This window comes from Ammospiza caudacuta, chromosome 7 (assembly GCF_027887145.1).
Source record: "Ammospiza caudacuta isolate bAmmCau1 chromosome 7, bAmmCau1.pri, whole genome shotgun sequence".
NCBI lineage: Eukaryota > Metazoa > Chordata > Aves > Passeriformes > Passerellidae > Ammospiza > Ammospiza caudacuta.
The window spans coordinates 46,891,453-46,906,760 of NC_080599.1; the positions used below are offsets into that span (position 1 = coordinate 46,891,453).

General features: G+C 42.1%; 1 protein-coding gene across 1 annotated transcript in view; it reads left to right on the forward strand.

Moving 5' to 3' along the window:
* CACHD1 (cache domain containing 1) overlaps positions 1 to 15,308 on the forward strand; it is a 91,104-nt gene that overhangs the window by 37,695 nt on the left and 38,101 nt on the right. The window contains exons 3-4 of the mRNA XM_058808446.1: positions 209 to 357; positions 11,892 to 11,998. Of these exons, the coding sequence (XP_058664429.1) occupies positions 209 to 357; positions 11,892 to 11,998 (256 nt within the window). The remainder of the gene's footprint in view (positions 1 to 208; positions 358 to 11,891; positions 11,999 to 15,308) is intronic.

Here is a 15,308-nt window from a genome sequence, read left to right on the forward strand (position 1 = left end):
TTTGTTTTCTTATATGGTCTCCTTGCTGCAGCCAATATTAATTACTTGACTTCTTGCTTAAGCCACTAAAATAAAAGCACAATGAGCAAATCAGAAAAAAAAAATTGTCTTTAACACAGGTTCTGATTGCTTGTTAAGGAATGGGGTAATACAGAGAAACCGGGTTGATTTTAAAAAATTCCTTATGTTTTGTTTTATTTTTTTTCAGTTGGCAAAAAAAATCCGTGAGAAGTTCAACCGCTACCTGGACGTGGTGAATCGGAACAAGCAGGTGGTGGAAGCCTCGTACACTGCCCACCTCACCTCACCCCTGACTGCCATCCAGGACTGCTGCACCATCCCCCCTTCCATGATGGAGTGAGTATGGAATCCTGGAACTCCTCGTGCTGTCTTTTAATCTGCGAAGGAAACAGAGGTTTCTTTGCAAAGTAGCCTGAGTGTTGGGAAGGATGAAAGTTTGACAAGGAAGTCTCACAGATGCTTGGCAGAAAGATTTTTTTAATGTTCAGTCTGAAGAAGGAATAGAGATGGCAGCAAGTTTTGGTATAGAAGAAAAGAATTGCTGCGCCAGTCTCACTGGATAACCAAGGAGGCAAAGGGTGTGTGAGTTAGAAGGGGTTTGTATGGCTTAGAGCAAAGGATAAACCCACCCCAAACAAGAAGATGTTTTTACCAAGCAGAAAGATAGCACAGGCAAACAAGGCAGCAAATGTGGCAAGTAGAAAAAGGTCTCAGAATTTTCCACTGCAAGAAAACTGAAAAACAACTTCTAGCTTAAACTGTAATGTACTGACTTTTAGTGATTGGAGAACAGTGACGTGAATATGGTAATTACAGTAGTTATGATGGGCTGTAGGTAAAAGTGAAGGTATAGATTGGTTCTGCTGTATGAAGATGCTCAGCAAAGAAAAGTGTATAATGCATTGGAACCAAAATTAAAGTATATAATGCATTGTAACCTAAACTAAGAATGTCCAGGCCTGCCTGCAGCTGGAGCTGACAGCTGTAGGCACAGCTCTGTCACCCACAGCCCTGGACTGCTGTAATGCCTTGGATACAATAAACTGCATTTTGGAGAGCACCTGGAGTCCCACATCCCTCATTCATGCTCTTACTCCTGAGTTTTCTGCTACTTTTGGTAAAAACAGAGAAGGCAAAACTCCAAATGTGCCTCTTATCTTGTCCTCATCTTCTTCTACGTTTCTGCCACACCAGTGTTTAATGATGGGCTTTAAACAGGAGCTGGGAATCAGCTGGAAGCAGCAAAAGGAAGAAGGTTTGTTCACGGTGTTCTGTACAAAAAGAGTCTGTCTAGATCCAAAACACTGTTTTTGCCCTGAATAACTCTCCTCAAGCTGGTCATGGGACCTTTTCCTGTCCTTTGAAGTAGCCAAAATCACGAGCTGGTCAGTCCATCACATGCTAACTGCACTGTGCTCCACTTTAATCAGGTTGACATGCTGCTGTTTGATAGCAGAGCTTTCATGAAATCGAGTTCATTGCTTGGAAACTGCATTTGTTCATGTTGAATTTGGGTTGGTTTTAAGTACAGGAGTTTTGAGTAGGCTAAATCCAGGCAGTTGGTCATCTTTAAGCATTTCTGTTTTGCTGCATATTTGCAGAAATTTCTTCGGGTTTTCTAACTGTAAAAGGGGTGATAGAAGCCCTGATTTTTCCAATTAAAGAGGAGTAATTTTCTCAAAATCCTGAACATTTTAAACATTTACTTCCATTTATGCAAACCTTGATTACAGACTGATTGTTGTGGTTTATATCTCAGTCCGATTTAAACCCATTTGAGAGGGAGGAAGGTAATTTGGGCCATCAGGTGACTCCAAGGGCACAGGTTTGGAGTTTCTGTGCAGTTCCTGCTGGACAAGGTGCCTGTGGAAAATGCTGCCACATCCAGGCTGTTGGCAGGGTGGACAAAAGGGTCAGGGATTCTTTGAGGATGAAAACCTTTCTGCCCTCTGCTCACAGGATCCATGCAGGAACCACCAGGCAGCAGGAACACCTTCCAAGCAAGGGCTGAGGGGAAGGAGAAATGGGATTTATCACCCCCTCAGTGTGGCCTCATTTTTCATTAAAAAGAGAAGTCTGCTTTTAGTCTGGAACTTCAGTGAATTCCTTTTCACTTTGTCCTCCAAAATTACATAGCTTGGAAGTCCTTCAGAGATTTCTTTACCTGTGGTGAACTTGCATAAGAATCCTTCCCAGTAAAAGGTTTAAAACACAAACAGCTGGCAAAGCAGAGGGGGGAATTTGCTGTTTGCACAGCTCCTCATTCAGGCTCTACAATGGGATTCTCATCATTTAGTTGCTTGGATCAATAATTAAATAATTCCCAGAAGAGTTTATCAGCTGCAGGATGCTCTGGACCTTGGCAAGACCTGGTTGAGGCTTATCTGACCATTGGACACAGTGCTGTCTATAGGAAATCCTCTGCAAGACAAAGAAATAATGTAAAAATGTATTTTCTGTTTGAAACTTCCAAGTTTTAGCTCCAATGAACAACGCTTTGTTCATTACCTGAATTTGTCTAAATGCTTCTGCCATAATTTCAGTTTTTCTCCTCTTTCTGCCTCTCCCATCTGCTGCTCTTCCTTTCATTTTCCTTCTGTGTGGCATCACCTTTCTGGGAGATTCCCCATTTTGGTTAAGTATCAGGAAAGAAGCTGATTCCCCTGGATATTGTGATCAGATTTTGAATTCTTCCATCGTTAATTCATGGACTAACTGGGCCTGCACTTGCAGGAAGTTAAATTAGATGTGCTACTGCTGATAACAGCTTATCCTTGGTGCTTAAAATGTTTAATGTTGGTGTTAAAGCAACAATAATGAAATTTTTTTGGTTAAAGTATTTATTAACTGCAGAAGAGGTCATGTGGAAAAAGACTCAGATTTGTCTGTGAAAATCTCTTTTTTTTCCCCATGAGATCCTTTGCCTCAGATTGTGTCTTCGCCTTGTCTGAGTCCTCAGGGCTGTGGTTTTCATTCTGGAGGGTTGTGAAATGTTTGTGTTACAGCTCCTGAACTCTGTGTGTTTTCTTCTTCTGGCTGTTTCCTCATGTGGCCTCTGCATTGAGCAAACATTTGAAGCAAGAACAGTGTCAGAAGTGCATTATCTATGTGGTATTTTTAGATATTTTAAAGTATTTTTAGGTATTTTTATGTGTTTTTATTTTTGTGTTCTTTTTCTGGCTGTTGCATCATGTGGCCTCTGCATTGAGCAAACATTTGGGGCAAGAACAGTGTCAGAAGTGCATTATCTATGTGGTATTTTTAGATATTTTAAAGTATTTTTAGGTATTTTTATGTATTTTGATTTTTGTGTTCTTTTTCTGGCTGTTGCCTCATGTGGCCTCTTCATTGAGCAAACATTTGGGGCAAGAACAGTGTCAGAAGTGCATTACCTTCAGTGTATTTTTAGGTATTTTTGGGTAAGTTTGAAATTTTTCCCCACAGTGTTTAAGGCTGTTTGTCACTTGGTGTTCAGCCTCTTATTGTCCAACTTATCGATATTGAGTTGGGAATGCTGCAAGTTTGGATTGGTCTGGGGAAAATTAACTTGGGAAGGATGAACTATTCTGTAGGGAAAGGATTTTTAAATTGTTATTGTTCTTTTTTTTTTAATTGATTGCTGGCCTCAGTTTGTATTTGTTGTTACCATTAAGAAAATGATCCATCAGTTTGCTTGCATTTCTCCTGAAAATCCAAGCATTGGTTTGTCATGTTGCTTGGGATAAACTGTGGGATTTCCACACCTGGTGACTATAAATAAATGATAGAAAACAGCACAAACTGGGTTAGAAAACAAACCTGGCATTTCAATTGGTTGTTTAATGAGCAGTGAGATATGATAGAGAAAGCAATCTTTATTTTATTGCCATTACATGGTGTTGGCTCTTGCAGTGGAGAGCCCAAATGAGCAAGTTTCTATGTGATTCCAGTCTGGATTGAAATTCCCAGCCTGACTGTGCTTTTGGTTGCTGTTTTGTACCCCAAATATTCTGGTTTCCCTGGTGTGAGACCAGCAGTTGTGTCTGTGCCCCCTCCAAGGCAGGGTTGTGCAATGGAACTACCTTGGTTTGGAAAGTGGTGAAAAGAAATAAATTGGAGCTTGCAAACCCAACTGGATGAGGCAGCACAGTTGGTGGCTATCGAGTGGTTTTGGCAAGGCCTTAATTCAACAAACATTTCCTGATAAAATTACACTCAGCTGCTCTACCAAAGCCTCTAAATGTGCTTGGGCACAGGGAAATAATCCCACGCCTAAATCCATGTGCAGGGGCTGCCAGGAGGGGTAGCAGGGCAGGAATTGTGTTCCCCTGCTGGAATCCAAAATGCAGGGAACTCTCAGAACTTTGGGCCTGTAAACCAAAGCTTAGAATTGAACCCAAGATTTGACCTGAGAACTTGGGAAAGGCTCCCAGACTTACGGGCTAGAAGTGAGAATGTGGATTTCTAGTTTAAACCAGAGACATGTCAAGCTAAATAAAAGAAAGTTTAAATTTTAGAATTTAAGATATAGAAAAAAATAAAGGTAGTTATAGAAGTAGACAAAGAGTTTACAATGCAGCACTGTAGGTTTGTGTGCCATAACATGATTGGCTAAGAAAGCTCAAACTGTAGCATGAGTCCATAAGACCAAATATGTAAGGATTGGGTCAAAAGCATAAATATCCTTGTTGGCAGTGTTTTATTGGTTAATAAACCCTTAAAAGGATTGTGACTGGAGGGCTTGTGACCCTCTGAGCCATGCAGTGAAGATGTGAGCCCAGCTCACCCTTCCTGCCTGTGGAGAAGATAAGAAAAATAAATCCCATCATCTGAAGCAGCTCAGAGGTCCCATCTCTAACTCATCCAAAATCCCCACATTCCCCTTTGGTTTTTGCTGATCCTTTCTCCAAAGGCAGATGATCTCTGCTGGCATTTTCAGCTCTACCTAACCAAGCTCTGGGAATGGCACAGGGGCAGGCAGGGAGCAGAGCTGCCCAAGCTCTTCCCACGTGGTTGGTGTGGAAATCGGTGCCTGTGTTTGTGTCCCTGGGGTCAGACCTGGCACCAGCTCCTTTTCCCAGGAGCTGGGGAAGAGGCTGCTCCAAGCAGACAGAGTTAACCTGGATAAAGTGCTCCAGGCTCTTAGCAAACTGATGGGAGATAAGGAAAATGGATGTCAAGTGAGGTGCATCTTCTAATCCTGGAGGAAATCCCTGCTGGAAAAACAAGCTTTGTGTCCCTCACCACCAGAGGCTGCTCCATAAGCCATGAGGAATGGATTTGATGCTGTCTCCAGACATTCCCTATCATGATGGAACTGGGTGGTGATTTACCAGACAATGTTTTAGTTAAAGTGTCTTTCTTCTGAAGAGGATGAAAGCCTTTGTGTACAAGTTGGAGTCTCCTGGTTTTTGTGCCTGAAAGGCCTCAGCAGGTATTGAGGGAATCTTGGATCTGGAATGGGCTGATGGAGCAGCAAGAAGGGAGGGAAAGAATAAACAGAATTAATTTATTTATTTATCAAAAGTCCTGAGTACCTGCAGTGGGAACTCCTGGGATGTGTGTCAGTTGTGGGAAGTGTCTAAATAGGTGTTTAGAAATGAGTTTTGGGAAGCAGGTTTGGAAGCTTTAGGGGGTTCTACCTTTGCAGGTCTGCATGGTCTGGCTTGGGAGTGATGACTGGAATAACTTCAGTCATAGGGATGTTGCTGGCCTGGATGGCAACAGGCAGATAAACAAGTAGTTGATATTGAATATTTGCAGATGAAAGGAAATCAGACTCCTTCCACTCTAAGTTGGATATGAGGGTAATGGTTGAATATTTGTCTTCTACCCATTACACAAAATGTCTTTTTCTGGAGAAGTTGTGATCGATGCTCTCTTGTGGGAGACTTCCAGAAGTGGCTTTCTGTAGTTGCAGTTTTCCAGGGAAGTTGGTTGTGTTGGGGGCCCACTGCCAGTGGTTTCTAACACGGCAGTGGCTGCAGTAGGATCCCCTTCCAGAAAATAAATTATTCAGATGCATTTGTGAGGAAATGCAGCTCTTCCTGCAGCTTTTCCAACAAAAACCAGGTGATGCTTTTAAAGGGAGACCAAAAGTCTTCCCTGAACTAACCTTGATCCAGTTTTGATACCCATCACTCTGATGTGCTCCAGCATTTCATGTCCGCATCTCTGGGAGAGAAGGGAAATGCAGTTTCCATGGGATGTGAGCAGGGAGCTGCCCCAGTGTCCCTCATTGCTCCTCCTCATTGGGCAGGGTCTGTGTGCTGCTGGAATCATCCCCCTCCTGCCCTGGAGCCACAGCTGGATTTCCCTGCTGGCTGTTCAAGGGAAGCTGCCCAGTGTTCCTCACTGCCCTCCTTGTTGGACATGGATCTGTGTGCTGCTGGAATCATCCCCTCCTGCCCTGGATTTCCCTGCTGGCTGTTCAAGGGAAGCTGCCCAGTGTCCCTCACTGCCCTCCTCGTTGGGCAGGGTCTGTGTGCTGCTGCAATCATCCTCTCCTGCCCTGGATTTCCCTGCTGGCTGTTCAAGGGAAGCTGCCCCAGCTCTCCAGAATCCATCTGCTCAGGGGCACTGCTCTGCATTAATGCTCCCACTCTGGCTGCCTTGCAAGGCAGCTGCAAATCTGCTCTTGCTCTTTATTTAACTATGCTGATAAGAGCTTGGGGAATGCATTTATCCAAATTTGTGCAAGGAGCTGGAATGGAGAAATATTTGTTGGTAAAACACCCTACTTGGCAGTGGTGCATTGCAAACATGAATGGAGCTGTTTGAATAAGGGAGTTTACAAACCTCTATTTGAAAATCATTTACTCCCTGGCTGTGATACTGCCTTCAGAAGGGGTCTGGTTTTTGCTTTTTTTTTTTTTTAACAGATGGTTAAATATTTGCTATTGCAGTTCAATTTTATCACAGCTCTTTCTGTGTTTATCTTTGCTCTCTGGAGCAGTTAAGTGGGAGATAACAGGAATCCCGTTCAGTTCCTTGGCTTGCTGCAGTACCTGAAGAGCTGCACTTCCAGAGGGGGCCTGGGGGGGCCACAGTAAATGAAATTTAAGATGTATTTGCTGTTCTGACAGAGTTTCAGGCTGCAGTACAGCCCAGGGGGTTCTAGGAAATGTAGGGACTATGCACAGTCCTGGCATTTGTCCATAAAGTGCAGCAGGTATTTAGGAAATTTCTCTCCTGTGCTCTTGCTTTTACTTCTAATGTGGCCAAATTCCTCATGAAAAAATGGGGTTTGGAATAGAAATTCCTCATGACAAAGTGAGATTGGGAATAGTTTGCGTTCCTGAGTTGAATCCTCTTTCCAATAGCACATTCTCTTTACAGCTGAGAGCAGCTATACTTGGATTTTTCAAGAATGCTTGAAATAATGGGAACAGCTTTGGTGGCTTGCCAGAAGAAATTGTGTAACTGAGCCATCAGTAGCTTTTTTCTTTTTTTGAATTTATTCATAAAAACATTGTTTTCCAGCATTCTGTTTAGATGCAGTGGGAACCCTATATTTAAGTACTTATGTAAAATATGAGTTAAAATCTTGCCTTGCAATCAAGCAAACAAGGCCTAGCTGGGAATTTCAAAGGAAACCCTGAATTTTGAGTGAACTTATGTAATTTCATTTGCATATTAATGTCGTCTTGAATTTGTATGAAGGGAGAGAAAAGCAAAAAATGAGTGTTAAAACAATAGGAAGCCCTGAGCAGCTGCTCAAGTGCCGTTTTTATCCACATCTCCCTCGTTTTCCCCCTAAACTCCAAACACACAAAAGAAGTTGATTTACACTGTAAATTCAGGCTGAGCAAAATCCAATTGGAGCTCACTCGAGCCCCGTTTTGATGTCAGATTCAAAGCTCCTGCAGATTCATTTTATCTCCTGCGCTCGCCCGGCTCCCGCTCGTAAATCCCGCTGAAGGAGAATAGAAATGAGCACGGCCCGGTGGGAATTTCATGTGTGAAGTTCAAAGCAGTTTGCACATCAGAGGCAGCGTCAATCACGGCGGGGTCTGGGGAGGCAGGCGGGGAGCGTGGGGCTCCGTGGGGACCCCATCAAAGTGGGAGTGGCGGCTCTGTTTGCTCCCTCGGGATGCGCCTTCCATCCCTTCTTCATTAAAGGGAATCCAGGAGCAGGACGGGGAGAAAGTGGGGTGGGCTGCAGGAAAGCTGCCTTGGAAGTGAATCTCTGCCAGTGGGTTTTATTGGCTTTAAATCTGTTAAAAAAACCACTCGGAATTATAGCGCGGTAATGTCGGTGTCGGGTTTTTGGTGGGGATTTTGGAGGGTTTTCTAAGTGTTGTCATCTGGAATATTTTGGGTGAAATCTCAAGAGGCTTTTATTTGCCTTATTGTCATGCTTCTGGGAAAAGCGGGAGACACTGGTGGAAATCAAGGGAGGCACTGGTGGAAATCAAGGGAGACACTGGTGAAAACCAAAGGAAACGCTGGTGAAAATCAAGGGAGACACTGGTGAAAACCAAAGGGAACACTGGTGAAAACCAAGGGGAACGCTGGTGAAAATCAAGGGAGACACTGGTGAATATCAAAAGAAACACTGGTGAATATTGTGGGAAACACTGGTGAATATCAAGGGAAGCACTGGTGGAAACCAAGAGAAACACTGGTGAAAATCAAGGGAGATGCTGGTAAAAATGAAGGGAGATAGTGGCAAGAATTTAGGGAGACACGGGTGAAAATTAAAGGAAATTCAGGTTAAAATTAAGGGAGACAATGTGAAAAATTAAGGGAAATACTGCTAAAAATTAAAGGAGAAAGTGGTAAGAATTCAGGGAGACACTGGTAAAAATGAAGGGAGGTAGTGGTAAGAATTTAGAGAGACACAGGTAAGAATTTAGGGAGACACTGGTAAAAATTAAGGGAGGTACTGGTAAAAATAAGGGAGATGCTGCTGAAGATTTAGGGGAATACTGGTAAAAATTAAGTGGGATACATGTAAGAATGTAGGAAGACACTGGTAAAAATTAAGGGAGACACTGACAAAAATTTAGGGAGACACAGGTAAGAATTTAGGAAAACACTGGTAAAAATTAAGAGAGGCGCAGGTAAAAATTAGGGGAGACAGGTAAAAATTAAAGGAGACAGTTAAGAATTAAGAGAGGTAAAAATTAAGGGAGATACTGGTAAGAAGGGGAGACAGGTAAGAATTTAGGAAAACACTGGTAAAAATTAAGGGAGGCACTGGTAAAAGTTTTAGGAGACACTGGTAAAAATTATCTGCTCTGTGCAGAGAAAAGGTGCTGGTCAATACTTGTCTTCAAATATTAAGACACCAAAAATATTTGCATTTTAACTTTTTCCAAAGTGAGCTATGGGAAGATCTGTACAGTTTGAAATTTGAGGGGAAAATGTGCAAGGTATAAATGTGATAGGAAAGGTAGAACCAGTATTTACAGCTAAGAATACAAACATCCATTGGAAAGGCTGCTTAGCAGTGCTGGGGCTTTGGTTTTAATTGTGGCTCTAATGGGGAAGATGCTCAAATATATTAATAATGCGTTCTGAATGAAACTTAGAAGCACGTGGAAAATTCTCCAGTGTCATTAAAATGATGACAAATATTGCAATGTAGATTTGCCCCAGTGCTGCCAGTTCCTGGGCCTGATGTTCAGCTGTGTTGGGAGCTGCTCTCTCCTCCAGGTCCTTGTGCCATGGAACCACTCCATTGCAAGGGGCAAAAAGTCAATTTTAAGGCAAAGAGCAGCTGAAAGGAGATTTGAGGCAGGCATCCCACCCAGCCCAGTCTGGGGCAGCCCTTGCTCAAGGCAGGCAGGTCTGGTCTTTCATTTATGGGATGGAAAACAATTTTTCATCTTTTATTTATACTTTTTTTCCTCATTAACTGTATTTCCTTTTTGCTGTAAGAAGGAGGGATGGGATTGGGCTGCAGGAATTTTTTTGTTTCGTTCTTCAGCCATGCTGCAGAGTATTTAGACATCCACAAATTCATCTTCCTAGTGGGTAACTGACAGGGGCTTCCTAAGAAGAGCTGAGGCCTTGGATGATTTTTGGAGCATGTTGAAGCATTTTAATGCAATAAATGAATAATGTTGGTTGCTAACAAGGCATCCTGTTGCCATCACTAATAGATTTTGATGGGAGCTCTGGGATGATCCGTTTACATCCTGAAAAGTCATTATTTTTCACTGTGGGGTTGTTCCTCAGCCTTGCTCGGAAATATTTCTTTAGGATGGAGATGTTTAATGTGCAGTTTTTTGGGTTTGCCCCAAGACAAACACGACTTTTGTGGAACCCATCCGTTATCAATCAATCTTAGGCTGGAGATTCCTCAGCCAACAAAAAATCAGCAGCAGTTTTGCTCTCTTGGAAAGAGCCGTGATTTTTTTTTGAAGTGGTTCCATTTTGAGGGTGATAAGAAAAGCCACAGGCTCCATCCAAGAGCTGCATTCCTGGGAAATGTCTTTTCCTCCTCAGAGAGAGGTTGGGAAGTTCTCTGGGAGGAGGCTGCCAATAACATCAACAAGGAGCTCCAGCAGAGGGGACGAGCCCGTGCAGAGCTGCAGGTCTGGCTGCTCTGGGTCTGTCAGAGCATCCCAGGCTGAGCACGAGGACAGACAGGAGGCCGTGGTGTCCGTCTGTCCGTCCGTTCCTCTTCCTGGCTGTGGAGAGCGGGGACAAGGCGGGAGACCAAAGGGACTTGGGACAGGGACGTGCAGGGTGGCATTAAGGCAAAGGAGGGCAGGGTTAGCTGGGAAATTGGGAAGGAATTCCTGGCTGGGAGGGTGGGCAGGCCCTGGGATAGAATTCCCAGATTTGCTGTGGCTGCCCCTGGATCCCTGGCAGTGCCCAAGGCCAGGCTGGATGGGGCTGGAGCAGCCTGGGACAGGTGAACGTGTTGGGGTGCAATGGGATGAGTTTTAAGCTTCTTTCCAACCCTTCTTTGATCCCATAATCATCTTTTCATGCATCCTTTTCTTGTTTTTCCAGATTTGATTGGAAATTCAACAATAATCTCTACAATTAATAGTTATTTATACGGAAACATTAAATAGTTGTGTTTCCATCGTAAATGTGGGTTTAATAAATGTTTGATTGCTGCTCCTGTTTTGTCCTTCCGTATTTGATGGGAATATCAACACCAATCTCTTACTATTAATAGTTATTTACAGTGAAACATTAAAAAGTTGTGTTTCCATTGTAAATGTAGGTTTAATTAATAATGTTTGGTTTCTGTTCCTCTTGTTGTTGTCCTTCCATATTTAATGGGAATTTCAACTCTGTATTACTATAAATATTTACATTGAAACATTAAAAAGCTGTGTTTCCATTGTAAATGTAGGTTTGATTGCTGGTCCTGTTGTCTTTCCAGATTTGATAGGAATTTCAACTCTCTGTTACTATAAATAATTACTTACGTTGAAACATTAAAAAGCTGTGTTTCCATTGTAAATGTAGGTTTAGTAAATAATGTTTTATTGCTGATCCTGCTGTTGTCCTTCCAGATTTGATGGGAATTTCAGCACCAATCCCTTACTATTAATAGTTATTTACACCAAAACATTAAAAAGCTGTTTTTATATTAAATAAATCATCGTTCAATAAATCATGTTTAATTGCTGATCCTGTTGCTGTCCTTCCAGATTTGATGGGAATTTCAGCACCAATCTCTTACTATTAATAGTTATTTACACTGAAACATTAAAAAGCTGTGTTTCTACTGTAAATGTGGGTTCAATAAATCATGTTTGATTGCTGATCCATTGTTGTCCTTCCAGATTTGATGGGAATTTCAACACCAGTCTCTTACTATTAATAGTTATTTACACTGAAACATTAAAAAGCTGTGTTTCTACTGTAAATGTGGGTTCAATAAATCATGTTTGATTGCTGATCCATTGCTGTCCTTCCAGATTTGATGGGAATTTCAACACCAACGTTTCCAGAACCATCAGCTGCGATCGCCTCTCGACCACTGTCAACAGCAGAGCCTTCAATCCTGGACGTGACTTAAATTCTGGTGAGCAGCTCACTTCTACTTTGGGGCTTTTTTCCTTCTGTTGTAGGGCTTTTTTCCCATTAGACTCCAACATTTCCTTGGCACAGAGAATTTGCATTGATTGCCATAGCAACAAGCTTTTATTTCTCCTTGCAAGTGTCACACTGCTCTTAATTTGAGATTTCATGATTGAAAGCTGATACCTAAAGTAATGCCCTTAGTCTAAGTACTTTATAAAAATGTCATGAAGATTTTATTCCAGCCTACCGTGGATAATTTTGTTGTGGTTTCTGCACTTTTTATTTCTTCCTTTTTATTTTTTTTCCAAGGTTTTCTCCTTCCTAGGCCTGTCTGCTTTGGCATCAGCAGTGTCAGCTGCTGCAGGGGCCACACAGGGAAGTTTCTCTGATCTCCTTAGCTGAGTTCAGCCCATGTGAGGCTGCCTTTGCAGTGATATGCAAAATCGACCAAATATGAGGGCATCTTAAAATATTCCCCGTCTTTGTCTTGTCAGGGCATTTTCTCAACACATTAAGGACTTAGAAATATGCTTAGAACCAAAATACACACGACTTATCCCTGAAAAATTCAGCTTTTGGGCCTCTGCTGCAGCAAGGTTTTCTTCTTTTTTTTTTTGCATCCTAATCAGTGTGGATTAATGCAGGCATTTCAGTTGGGTTTAGTGAGACTTTGCCCCAGTTCCATCTGATTTTTCAACTTTTTATGGTGCTCAGTGTTGTAAATTAGGGAACATTAACAGACTTTGTGGATTTTATTTTGGGGAGATGTTGTTTGTTCATTCTTTTGGGGGAATAATGCAGACTTGGGATTTGTTATTTTATTTTATTTTCATTTTCAGAGGTCTTTTGGAAGAAAATTCTAATGTATTTTATTAACTTGACTGATGAAGTGGCAACCCTGCCATTCCACCCTCACCATCTTGCAACAAACAGGGGGAGAGAGCCCCAAATTTTTATAAACTCATTTACTGTTTCATTCTTATAGCTTTGCTCTCTGGATTTCTAATGGAATATAAAAATGATCAGTCCCCAGAGATTGTTTTCCATCCCATCCATGGTATCCCACATCTTGGATGCAGGTGCTGGCCAGGCTGATTTCCTGACAAGCCATGATTTGTGTGGTGTTTTCCATCCCGAAGCCAGGCACTCTTTGTTCACTATCTGTGATTTGCTGGGCTTTGTTTTACTCATCTCTTTATTAAAAAACCAAACCCAAACGACTCATTAAAATAATGTTTAAATCACATGCAGTTGTTAATTAATCAGAATAATTTCTGAAGGCAAGTTTAGAGCCGCTGTTGTGAGAGCAAAGCATACAATGAATCACTTCATGGTGTTTAATTAAATTAAATAAAAATCTTTTCTACTGCAGAAGTTGGAGGTTAAAAAAGTATTCAGGAAATATTCCTTATTTTTGAGTGATGAAAAACAAATAAATTGCAGTTTCTTGTAAACATAATTTAAATTTTTGGTTTGAATTCTCAGAGAAGTAAAGTGAGTGTTCAAGGCTCCTGCTGTCCTGGCTCAGCAGTGAGGCTCCAGTGCCTCCTCTTCCCTTGCCTCTGGCTTGGAAGATTCCTGATGAAAGGAGAACCTTCAAAACGTGGCATTGGCAGGAAAGGGCAGCAGGAGAGGAGAGGGAATTGGGGGAGAGTAAGAGCAGGGATTTATTGACAGCAGACTCTCCTCTGGCTCTCCTTTCACAGAAACAGCCTTGGGGGGAGGTTTTGATTAGGGAGGAAATGTCTGTGAGAGAGAAATGGGATGGGAAGAGTGGATTGAGGCAGGAAAATGGGATGGAAATGGTTAATTTGAGGAACAGGAGTTCCTCACAGGGTGCACACCTAGTGAAGAGAGAAGTTTTGTGTAGCTGAGGCCAAGGAATATCCCTGGTCCTTGTTGTGTTTAAGAAAAATTCCCCTAATCCCATAATTTTCTTTCTTCCCCCATAAGTATCCTCATGCAGACCTGGGGAGGAATATCTGTTGCACTTTGGGTTTAGGCTCTACCTCTGCCTCATTTATTTTTATGCTTTAAAACCTGTGGGTACGTCTGGGTGTTCTCATCGTTGTCTTCCTGAATGAGTTTTTCATTTCATTCTGCACATAAAAGGCAAAATTCCCATGGGTATCCCCCCTTTTCCCACAGGAGCTCTGCAGTTTAAATAATCCTGCCTATAAAAAGCTCCTGGCAAAACATAAATTTCAGCTCTGCTCGCTCGACCTCGAGCTCAGCTCTGGAAATGTTAATCTTGGCCCAGAGTAAAAAGTGGGATCGGAGTGCTGAAGTTGGAGGTGTTGGAAGGGAACGGAATTTGCACCACAAAGCCACAGGAACAGAGCCTGGGAGAGCCCTCAGGGACAGCAACCCCAAATTCCACCCTGGGCAGGGTGTTAAGAGGGGTGATGGAGCTCATGAAACTTTTAAATCTGTTTTTTCCATTATTATTGGAATTTTTTTTTTTTTGTTAAAACAAACATTAATCTTAGGGGAGGGAGAAAGAAATAGATGTGTCCCCTCAGCTTTAAAAAATATCACTTTTCCCACTGTTTTTTCGTGATATTACGTGGCTTTTTAAATGTTGTTTAATGTCTTGAAAAGATTTTGTTTTATCTTGGTTGGAGTTTTGCATCTGGATTACTTTTAGCCATTACTACAAAGCAGATAAGGAGAAAGTCTTTATTCTCCAGATGTAGACACAGGCTTTGGGCAGTTAGATGAAGAGATCTGTCCTCACCACTCTGAATAGTCCTTTATTTATTAAATCTTCCCCAGAGCCTGTGCATTATCAGATTCCTTTGGAGTTTTTTTTGCCTTTTGAATAAACAGGGAACCAGTAAATCTTTCTCCTTCTCATCCTTCCAAGTGCTGAAATGTCTGTTCCAAGGCAGGCAGCTTTGGCAGAGTGCTCCTCCCCAGAAATATGCAGAGATGGCACAAATTGCCCAGCAAATTTTGTCTGTTTTACTCGAGGTGTTGATCATTTCAAATCTTAGAATCATAAAATATCTGGAGTTGGAAGGGATCATTGAGTCCAGAATGTGGAATGTTCCTCAAATTGCTGTATTCTACACTGACTTTTGGCTGAGTTAAAATGGCTGGGAGTTATTTGAGGAGAAGAGTTAAAACCCCTCCTTCCAAATGCTTTTAATGGAGGAATCTGGTCCCATTCCTTGAAATGAAAGGGTTTTAAACTTATTTTCCCTTCAGAGCCCTGAGGATTGAGCAGGGCTCTGTCCTGGCTCATGCCACCAGCAGAATGTTAATTGTGGCTGGGCTGCCGAGCTTTTATTCCTGGTGACAACACAGGA